Source organism: Toxotes jaculatrix, chromosome 16, assembly GCF_017976425.1.
Source record: "Toxotes jaculatrix isolate fToxJac2 chromosome 16, fToxJac2.pri, whole genome shotgun sequence".
In the NCBI taxonomy this organism is placed as follows: Eukaryota; Metazoa; Chordata; class Actinopteri; family Toxotidae; genus Toxotes; species Toxotes jaculatrix.
In genome coordinates this window covers 12,175,024-12,186,908 of record NC_054409.1, presented here as the reverse complement: position 1 = coordinate 12,186,908, position 11,885 = coordinate 12,175,024, and the positions used below count along the sequence as shown (strand labels likewise).

Below are 11,885 nucleotides of genomic sequence, written 5' to 3'. Positions count from 1 at the left end.
AAAAAGATTCAGCAAGACACTTGTTAGACTATGACTTTAATGAACCAGAATTTCAAAACCAGGCCCAAAATTTAAGCTGCTCTCAGAACCCCACCCTAACCACAACCATAAAATAAATCATGCCCTGTCCTTTCCCATCACTGTATGTTGTGTTGCATCACGCTGCAGCATAAAATAAACTGAAGATTACAGCTAAAAAAAGAAAGGCACTTCCTTTATCCTACTCTGAGCAGCCATTTGAAGAGTATCAGACCTCTACATCTCAGCTGTACCTGCTAATCTACGGAACAAAGTATTTGCTGTTGCAGTTTGCAGAACCACTGCAAATTAAACACATTTACTGTAATGTAACTCCTGTTAAAATAAATAAATAAGTAAAAAAATGGGCAGAGTCGATGAGCATTGATCGAAAGCAGCGCAACTCTTGTCCTCAAGTGCACTTGAGCTGCTCTCTTAGGCCCTGCCAGGTAATACAAGCCTCAGAGGTCAGCGAATTTCCCGGCAGCACAGCGAGGGAGGCAAGGCTGCAGCTCCAGAGTAAAAGAGACAAAGTAATCTGGTGCTGGATTCAGTGGTGATCTTCAAGAGTTAAATCAACACCTTTCAGTGTACATCTTAGTTTTTCTCACATAGTAATAACAGGAACTGTTATTGTAAATTTAAGGCACAAGGAGAAATCCAGTAACTGCGTTTAAAAGCTGATGATTATGCAAGTTGCACCATCATCAACTGATTACTGAAAGGGCTTTGACAATGAAAAAGGAGACTGTATTATAAGCAATGCAGAATTGCCGTGTGCGATAGTCTCCTCATCAGCATTTCAGACGGAAAGAGAGAAAGTTTGCATTATTCTCCTTCTTGACAGGAAGCTGGTCTGCAGTATTGTGGCATCTTGGCTTCCACAGGGGTGACTCTGAGATCATTTTTGGGGGTCTGCCAAGTGCTTTTCACCCTCAGGCACTTTGATTCGCACAGAGTGGGTCTAGCATGCCCAGATCTGATGATCAATGGGTCCTAATGGAGGAGCGGTCATGCACAACGTGAGATTTAAAAAGAACAAAGAGATTTTGTGACTTTTTTCCTAAGCCATTTTCTTTGTGGCAGCATAAATCAATTGCAGCAGTCTAAATTTTCTGATCCATTCAAATGTGCAGGAGTCATCCCAAGAGCATGTTACAAAGGTTTTTAAGCTTGGCAAGCACTTGAGTGTTTTTGAGACTTTCTTGTCACTTTCATGTCTGTATGTTCAATAAAATATATAATATAATATAATATAATATACATAAAGATTGTAGTCTACACATGGGAAACAGCTAGCCTGCATCTGTCCAAAGGCGTGCCATCAAGACAACCAAGACTAGCAGTCTTTGACCGGTTGAAGCTAAAAATAGTGCTCAATTAGAATGATACCAAGGTTGAAGCAATATCTCTCCTTCTCTCAGAACAGTGGTGTGTCCCATGAAGGATTTAATATTGCCTGTTTGTATTCATCTTGTATTTTATTGCCCTCTTGTGGCAGCAGTAGGTTAAAGTCTGTGGAAGCTAGGTTGACTACAAGCTATTGCATCTGTCATTTCTGTCTTTTTTGTGGGTGTGGCATGTTGACAAAGGCTTGGGCTTGTGAAGCAGACAGGGAGGTAGCATTTTTTTCTCCTGTTAATAATCCTGGGATCTTTGATGGGTGACTAGCTACAGACAAGTGCGCTTGTCAAGCTGCTCTTAACTCAGCTTCCACCATTCTGAGTTAGTTATGAAGTTATATGTGATTTATACACATGCAGATGCATGTGGAAACTGTCCTTGCACATTAGAAAATTACTTCAACAGGTGTTAAGAGGTAGCAGCAGCAAGTAAACGAGCAAATTACACTTTGATTTTTCATCTCAAATCAGTATAAGTTGTCTTATTAATCACCAAATCTGTGATGATGAGGCGTTAGGGTGTATTGTGGAGCAGCTTTTAATAACTCCTTTTGAAAAGAAAACTTTCACAGACATACTTATTAAAGTTCCCTGTGCAAGGTCAACAGTAAGTTTGAGACAGTGTATTGAGGCAGGAAAATACAGGATCCTACACTGTCACTGGAGGGTTTCTTTGTCAGTTAACGGTAATTATTTTGAAGATTACCATAGAAGTTGTTTTTTTTTTAGGTATTTTTCCTCTATACTTCACATTTGATATGTTTACTGTCTGTTCATAGGAAGAATCCTAATACTTCTTCAGCCAGGATGGAGTGCAGGGAGTTGGAGACGTCCAGGCAGAGTGCGGAAAGATGCAGGGGAAAGACAGGCAGCACAAAATCATGAGACAGGACAGGCCCTGAATTTAAGAGAGTTGCTGCCACTGCTGTGATGAAAAGGTATGTTTTAGTCATGTTCATTTGGGGTCAGGAGATAGTTGGTTCTTCGGCTGTTCTGCATGGGTACATTGCAGTTTTAAGTGAGTGACCCCACCCACCAGGACACAAAAAATGAGGCAGATAAGAAGAACACAAACAAGAAAAGCAATTTCTCATGACACAGACTTACATATCATATTTTGCTTCCATTTCCTACATTTTAGTAATGACAGCAATTTTGTAGCTGATCTTTCTGAATGTGTGCTCCTAAATCTCACTAATACTTTCCCCTCAAAGCCCTGTGCACCTGATTCACATGTTGAAACTCTGCTGACACCTGCAGTTCTAAGTAGGTAAGTGTATTCAGTTGTGTGCCAGTGTTGGCAAAGCAGCAATGGAAGTGAAAACAATAATGGCAGTGGTAGTAGAGTAAAAGTGGTAGCATTAATAGTAGCTTTGGTAACAGTAGCAGTAAATAAAAAACTAATAAAAAGAAGCTTATGAAGCATTAACACCGACAATGTCAAACTAATATCTGAACCAGCAGAGGGTGCACTTTTCTGTGAAACTCCCATGTTAATATTAATATATTTTTAATTACTGTATGTGAGGTCTAATATATCATCTTATAAAAGTTGTCATGTTGACGATATACTGATGTTAGAGGTGCAACAGCAGTTGAAGTCAGTTTTATCCACCACTCCAGCGACGACACTCACACACATTCTAGATGAACTGTAGTAAAAGATCCCTCTACTTCCACTCTTCACAGTCTTTCCTAACTGTAAATCTGTAAAGGTGGGGTTTTGACCTGATCCCAATCCTGTTCCCATTAAAGAGCACCTAATTAATAAACAATCTGATATGCTGAGACACGTAGTTGATGGCATCTATTCTGAGAATATGTGGAAACATCACATGAAGGTGAAGAGAAAGACGTGTCCTTTGGTACAGCACTCGCAGCCTCTCTTCTTATTTCAGAGTTGGTCCTGGACTTTAGATCGGACACAGCAGCACTGGCTGAGTCCCAGAATGCTTTTTTGCTGAGGGAAGTGCAAGTCATCGTCAAGGGCAACGACCAGTGGATGCAGAGTCTGCTTTGGAGTTAGGCCAGATGGCATGTGACACAACTGAAAAGACACCGCAAAACAGTAGGGCATTTCAGGGACATTAAACAAACATACCTGTAACATAAATTATTATAACATAAATATTTGTGCAACAACAACAGGAAAAAGTGCACTACAAAATCTAAACACATAAAAGATGAGTATAGAAAAAAGGAAATAATGATTAAACTAGATCTATTTTTTTAAAATACCATGTTGAAGTCACAGTGAATAAAATGAAATTATCGCTTTATCTTGACGCATTTCTGACATTTACTTTAGATACAATCAAACAACAAATGTTTGTTGATGCAGACAATTTTAATTGAGAAGTTATTGTATGTATAATCATAAAAATCATAATGAGATTGGCTCTGAAACAAAGAAAAATCACATATGTATGCACACATGGTAGGCCTGATTTTAACATCATAACAAGCATATGAGCTAATACATAACTGGCACATTGCAACAATAGATGTATCTTCATTTTCATCGTAATCTAGTAAATAGCAAATTAACTTAAGTGCTGGACTGAATAATATGATCAAGGTACCCACACAGCAGTCTCATGGAGGATATCTTACATGGGAAATAAAGCATATCATTGCAGTAACAACCAACTGCCACCTGATGGTGCTATAATACAGTGATCACAGAAAGTCCAGGATGTTGCAGTGCAGTTTGAAGCTTTTAATAGCAGCACCGTACTTGTAAATCTCAGTACTGTAGACTCATGAATCACCATCCACGGGAAACAGTTTAATCTACTCAGGAATGTAGAGCATGACATGCTGGCAATAAATATTATACGTTCATGCTGTACCATCTGTCGACTGATGAACCATGACTTTACTGTTGCAGCTGAAAAATGAAGATGATCCATAATTCACTCCTGTAGCTGCTGCACTACCACCCAGATTCGTTTAGTTTTCATTTTTGCAGTCCTGTCACTGATAAAGTGTTGAATTGTTTAGTCATGGTCATGCAACGTCCTTGGGAATTTTCTACAGCAAGCTAAATATTCCCTGAAGCACTCAGAGAGGAGCAGGAGAAAATTGGGAGCACTGCCTTTATCTATTTTGCTTATAAAATATGTAACACCCTGCCCAAATATATTAGAGTGGCTGACACACCACAGACATTTTCAACAGCTAAAAAAATATCCCTTCGATAAATCTTCTTGTTCTCAGGAGTGAGAATATTATTCTTTACTTCATTATTGTTTGGTGATTATCATGGAGCGCAGTACAGATGGCATTATTTTGTTATGATAAACTAAACTTAATCACATCTAGTTTGATTCCGATTTGAGTCTACTCATACTGAAGACCAGAACAGGCAATAAGAAACCATGATGGCCATGATGGTATTTCCAAATACAAAAATCATGGTGGAATTTCTTTTGGAATTTTTTTCAGCTATTAAGTCTCATTAATAAAGTTAAGGTAAAATAAGGTTAAGGTTATGAAGTAGAGCATGTGTCCGAGGTCTGCATCAGACCTCCAGAAAAAAACAGATTTAACTAGTTTGACCTATGACCTTAGGACATTGTTCCCTTTGCTCTTCATACAGCTCTTGTCATTATCAAGTTATTGTGTTCGTTTCACTTGAACTTGAACACTTCAACTTCAAATTAGTTTTGCCGCCGATGCCAGTCTTCCTGAGGTAACATGGACGATTAAAAAAATGTTCTGCTTCACCATTTTCCATATTTAGCATGCCACAGTTTGGCTGAAGAGCTGGTGGGATCAGATCTGAACCAGCACCAGTACTGTCATTGTACGACAGATCTCGGCACCATCTGCTCCAGCTCCTCATTTCTATTGTTGTCTAATGTATGTGACGTCAACAATGAAATGTTCTTCTTCACTACTGTCAGCAGATTTATAGCCTCCTGCAGATATTCCTGAGAGAATACGTAAAACACAATCCCTGCTTGCAAACCTTCATTTACAATATTTATTTATTTCATATTTATAGACTTCAGTTATCCTTGTGCCCCAATATTATGTGCAATATACAAATTATCTATATTATTAGATAGTAAAGCTACTGATCTGTATTCAGGTCAATGGTTTCATGCCTCTGGGTTCTTGATCTTCACAGAGCTCAGCCTTCAAACTTATGAACACAACTGGTTCATCTAGTTAAGTGACTTGTTATTTAAAAGATTTGTGCGTGCCAGACTGTTTGACACATTATTGAATAAACCGCTGTGGGAACATCAATCTTGTATACAGAAACCCTTTGCCTACTGTAGGCAACTTTATGATGTGCACATAGCCTTGAATGTACACATGCATCTTTTGAGGGTATTTTCAATGTGGAATTTGGAATAACTAGTCCGGTGTCATTGACAGCTATTCCACGAGACCATTCAGCTCCTTTTGACAAGTCTAGACTGCAGTTGAGGCTGTGACATTATTTTGTTTATTACCTCCAGCTTAATAGATCCATTAGCAAAAGGCACAAGGCAACACAAAGCTGTCATTCAAACACACAGTGCTCCATCAAACATTTAACACAAAACATAGTAGAAGCACACAAACACTAAAAGTTGGGGGTGATGTTAGCAGGCAGAGGAAAAAATATCCTCAGAAATTCTGTTATTGTTGAGAGACTATCCAATTTTGAAAATCTACATATAGCCACAGTTCTGATTCTCATGTCCTGCCTTTTGGCTGGATATGATCTGGTGTTAATCTTTGGGCAGATGACGTCTATGAATATAAAATGAATTTATTCCTCGTCTTGTCATATGATGTCTTTGTAGGAAGCTATGCTGCACATTACACAGCAACATCATTCTGCAGAAAGATGATGTTGCATGGATGGGAGGGGGGGGAATAAACGAGACAGAGGGAGAAAGAGAGAGACAGAGTTTGATGTCAGTGCATCTGCATCTCTGATGTTGAACAGTGGGCTACAGAGAGAAAATATATCATATGAATGGAAAAGAAATGAATAATGATACAGTATGTGTACAATGAGATGTAACTGTTAAGATGGAATCAAATATTACTAAAAAAATCAGCAACCACAACCATCAGGGCAACATGTTATAGTCTTTTTCGTAGTAAATAACATTCAATAAGACTATGAAGATACATATATGGGATTAATTAAGAAATTGATTTGCGTTCTCTTCTATGTTTAGGCAGCAAGGCAGTTCCAATCACTTCAGAGACTAATTGGAAATACTATTAAAAGTTTTGCAGTAATTTGTCTTCCAAATATCAAAACAAGAACCAATCTCTGTCTTTTGCTTTTCTTCTTGGAATTTTAGTGTCTGTTCACGCTGTTACTCATGTGCTACTGAACTGCTGCATGAAACATCCATGCATGCCCTCCTGATGTAATGGAAAGAGGGAATGCAGTGGAATGAAAGGGGAGGGAGAGGACATGCAGTTTTTATGAAGCATTCATGTTGTTGATGTTTTTTATCCCTGTCTGCTCCTGACACTAAAACATGAGGGAAGTAGGCTGGTGTAGCTGTTAATGTATGGCACCGTGTTTCTGTGCCACCTTAGCATCAACGTTTGATACTCAAAAAATGTAAAGAATCGTGTCACAGAAGAACAACCACTCAGATATTAGACATACGATAAAAGATGATATCCATTTCTTTTTTACATGCTTCCATTTCTCTCACTACTGTTCTTTCTCTCCATCTGTTTCCAGGAGGGAGGTGCCATGGAAAAGCCATGGTCAGAGAGAGGGAAGACGTGAGAAAAAATAATAATTTGAAGGCATTCCGTAGCTCTGGCGCCCTCATCTTTTGTACCTCAGTTATGCAAGACGTGACAACAGCTATTGTAAAAGAAAAACCTTTGGCGGAGAAGAAAACTGTGGAGAAAGAAGCAGAGCAGCAGGAAGAGGAGGACATTTGACAGATAAAAAGAGGGAGCTCTGCAGCAGGATCCCCAACTGTGCTGAACACAGGACTGCGTGACTGGTCTGTGCAAGCAGAGGAAGAGAGGGAGGACAGAGGAGAGAAGGGAGGAAGGTAGGAGAGAAAGTAGGGGGAGGGGAGGCAATTCAGCGCAGTGCAAGCTGACTGGATGAGTAGCAGCCGCGGCACAGGCAGCAGCATCAGCACCACTAGATGTAGCATCTTTCTATGTGGCTGCTGGAGGCTGTCTTGTGGCTGCTGTAGCATCAACATCAGCCACATACACACACAAATATCTGGACACAGACAGTCCCACTGCTCGCCTCATACACACACATGTCGTGGTGGCCACCAGGGAAGAGGTTGTAAGTGACGGGGCTTTGGGGGACAGAGGGACACTGGAAGAGGAAACAGGGACGACTGGTGGTAGTGCAAACAAGAGGAGGGCTGGAGCAACGGCGACTGGAGCAGCAGCAGCAGTAGCAGCGGCACCATGGCGCAAGCCGCCAAGCAGCTCCGCAAGACCAAGGACCTCGCGGAGGCCGCCGCCCAGGAGCAGAGGGAGAAGGAGGAGGAAAAGATAAAAAAGAGGAATCGATCCAGGGACCGCAGGCGCAAGGTATGGCTGGCTGTCTCATGAGACATTGGAGGTGACGGTGTTTCTTGCATCCATCTTTCTCCCCTCTACCTGCCTTTATCTCTCTAGCAGCCCCTCTCTCACTGCATCTATTGTGCATGACTGGTGAGGATGCAATTACACATGTATAATTACACAGTTGGTCTTGCAGCCTCAGCTGGTGCTTGCGTGCGTGTAGGCTAACCAGTCAAGCACATATGCTCTGGTACAGGTTGTGTTTGGTCGATCAGATATTTAGCTATGGGGGAAGGAAAAAGAGGCTGATGATGAGTGTTATGTCGCTGGAGGTGTGACCAATATAGGCTGTTGGTTAAATAACAGAAGATGCCTTTTTTTTTCTTTCACATGAGAAACATCTTGGGGGATTTCAGCCTTACATGGGCGCAGCTCATTCATATTAATGCAATTCAACTTCAATGTACTGCTCATACACGTATTTTAATGCATATAATCACACCACCATTAACATGCTCTGCATTTTCTGCTCATTCCTACGAAACTGTGCTGGTCTTAGATTTGATGTCTTCCCCCATATTACAGATTTTTTTTTTTTTCATTGGGGGAGATGTAAAATGGAGGGGGAAGATGGAGGTACACTCTAATAACAGATGCAATTTTAACCCATCTGTATATTTTTTTTTGGAAGGGGGGGGGCTTGTTTATACTACATGTATTGTTCAATTGTGAAATCTGTTCTAACGATTAAATATAACATGATTTGCTGATAGTAATATTTGTTGTGTAGAAAATGAAAATGTATTGTCACTAACCAGGCACACAGAATATCATCCTGTCCGCGTGAGAGCTCTCATTCACCCCTCCGTTTCACTCTTCCCCTGCACTCTCACGCTCTGGCCGTGCCTTAAGGTGCAGCTTTTATTGGGGTTGTGCTGCCTTGCACTCACGCTTGGCAGCACTGAAATGATTTATGATAATACACATTCCATTGTTATGGGTACTTGTTGAACACATTTAAAAAACCTTTATGGATTTCATATGTAATTTACAACATTATGATATCTAGAGACTCTGTATTCAATGCCACAACGCTCTCAATTGTTTTTAGTTCCTCTTGTAATATTTCTCTCTGCACATACTGTAGCTCTATGGAACTGGTGGCACTAGAGGAATAGAGAGGTCTTTTTATACTCACTCTGTAAGATGTATGTGTGTGTGTGTGTGTGTGTCCGAGTGCGCATGTGAGAGAGAGAATGAGGGTTTGTCAGAAAGACAGATACACAAAGGAAAAGAGCCAGTTCAAAACAAAAATGGATTCTGCAGAGAGAGCTGTGGTGCTCATGTAGTGTAATCTCTTTTCTCATTATTTAATGTTCTTTCAGCATGAAACAGATTGTTTGCCCAGACTGCAAAGCTGTGGGGTTTGTTAAGGGTTTCCGAGGCCATACAGTTGTAAAAAGCCGTATGTTCAGCTTGTTCTGTTGGAAAAATGTAGTGATGAATATGTGGTGATGTGGTGAGGTATTGTTTTTTTTTCTGCAGTAACACAGTATCACTTATGTTAGCTGTATATTTTAGTAGTATAGGCACTCTGTAATATCCTTCATGCATTATCCTATTCTTTGCAATAGTCTTGATTTTTTATCTCTAATATCTACTATTCTAGGTTAATTACATTAGTTAAAATAGATTTTCAGTACAGGACAATATGCAGGATATGGCGTAACTGGCAAATGCTCATATGATAGTGTATTATAGTGGAAGTAGTATAAAACAGAAAATACGTAAAAAACAGTAGAAGGACGTTTAGAACAAATATCCCATAAAAAACAATCAAATGGTGCAAACTGGCAAAAAACATAAATTATTAGACGATTACATAACTCCATCATAAGACACTGGACATAGCATGAATGTTTTGTCATTTTCATTTGTAATAAAGTCAAATAAGAGTTTGGCTTTGGCTACTAAAATAAGGATTAGCAGCTAAGATTAGCAGCAGAAACTAATTTGTTGAGCTTTTACAACTCATTACTACTGAGCACTTAACACACTGAGCTGAGAACTGACAGAGATAAAACGGGGGACATTTATACGTGTCTTGGTCAGACAGTGAACACACCGGTTAGCGTGGTGGTGGTGGGGGCACACCAGGACACAGTTTTGCATGTTTTGAATGGTTAATTCAAGCTTTAAAACTGAAGCAGCTAGGAAAATCTGCACTTATACCTGATGATAAGCTCAGTGACTACAATTTTACTTACCTGTTTTATTTAAGATTAATGGTCATTTTCAAAACCACTCCCTGTCTCAACCTGCTCCTTTGTAACGGCTTGGGATGCCTTGGAAATTCCTTTGGCTTCACTGTGCTGTAAAAAAAAATACCCAAACATATTTTGTCTGTTCATCAAAAGTATTTAACACTTGATATAGTTTTAATTTAATTTTATTGAAAAGTATTTATGTGTTTTCATTTATAAATAATCTCTTGGTCTCAATCATCTCAAATCACCTCTCATCTATTTCTATCCCAGCTAATTCTAAATGAGGAAGGTATGAAAGGCAAAGCAGAACCCCAGTGTTATTCACTTGCAGGATTTCACATTTCATGCAGCAATAAGGCGTTTGCAGCAAAAAAAACCCCAAACAAACAAAAAAATCTCTGCTTCGTTGCTTCTTTTCTTTTATTTCTTTCTCCAGTAGATTGGTTCTATATGCAACCAGAAGTGGTGAGGAAGGGAGACAGAGAGGGAAAGAGGAGGCACAGGCAGCTCTTAATGTTCTGGGGATGTTAATTAGCTCCATTCGATGTAAATCAAACTTGGCAGCGTGGCATCTCTCTTCCCTACTCCTCCCATTGCACAAAGGTCATCCACTACAATGCCAACAGAGATCCTATGATAACTCTGGATAGACTGGACAGTAATGTAGTTAGGGAAGAAAGTGCAGGGCCATTCTGCTAGCTCTGCTGGCTAAGGTGCATGTCATACAGCTGCAGAGTCCTACAGTAGGTTTGGAATAAATCTATGACCTCTGTCAGCGACTTCTCTCTCCCCTGTCTTTCCTTTGATTTGCTAAATGTTTTTTTGCATGAGGTTTAGTGCTGTGTAAGAGAAGCACTGTGATGTGACTGGATTGGAAATAACAAAGAAACAGCAAATATACTTGTATGTGCAAATTTAATGTGAATCAACATTCATAGTTTTCTTTCTCAGGCCACAGAATAAATATATTCCTCTCATCCCAGAGGAATAAAATCAGCAGGCAGTGTGAAACACAGCTAAATCCAATGCACTGTGTCAATAAACTGTGGAGTTAAAGGCTTGGCCACACTGACAGTATGTATTCTTGTCCCATTGGCTGGAGCCCTACCACTATGGATCACTAGATCTCTAGGCGGCTATGCTGTGGCCATTATGTCTAGCATCATTGATCCCTGCTGTATGTTTACTTGTCACTTGTCACAACAGTTCTATGACTGTCTTTGATTTATGCACCAATGAATTAGGAATGTCTCGATCAAGTTTCTTTTGACCCCAGTCACAATCCAAGTCCTGTAATATTGTATATCGACTGAGACCAAGTCTCATCCCTTATTTAAATTTACCTAAAGGTTGACTGAAATATGTATCAGACACGTTTAAATACTAAACGCCAGGCAGGTCTTATTTTTCTTGAGCCACTTGATCCTAAAGCTGAAGGTCTGTGGTAAAGAAGAGCAGCGCCACAAGCAGTCAGAGGTAAACACAACAAAGTAGAATAAAGAAATAAATGGATTTCGATCTGCTTTATTTTTAGCTGATACTGATCCATTAAAATACTGCATGTCCAGATCAGCCTCAGGATTGATCCTATTGTGAAAAGATCAATTAAAGAAAAACACCTTTGCAAACTTAGTCTCATGAATTCCAGGAAGAAGCGTGCAAATTAGAATTCCAGCTTAAGACA

General features: G+C 39.8%; 1 protein-coding gene across 1 annotated transcript in view; it reads left to right on the top strand.

Annotated features, from left to right (window-relative positions):
- Window positions 1-7,835: 7,835 nt before the first annotated feature.
- The window catches only part of ank1b (ankyrin 1, erythrocytic b), a 59,779-nt gene continuing 55,729 nt past the window's right edge, over window positions 7,836-11,885 (top strand). The window contains exon 1 of the mRNA XM_041058705.1: window positions 7,836-7,961. Within this exon, the coding sequence (XP_040914639.1) occupies window positions 7,836-7,961 (126 nt within the window). The remainder of the gene's footprint in view (window positions 7,962-11,885) is intronic.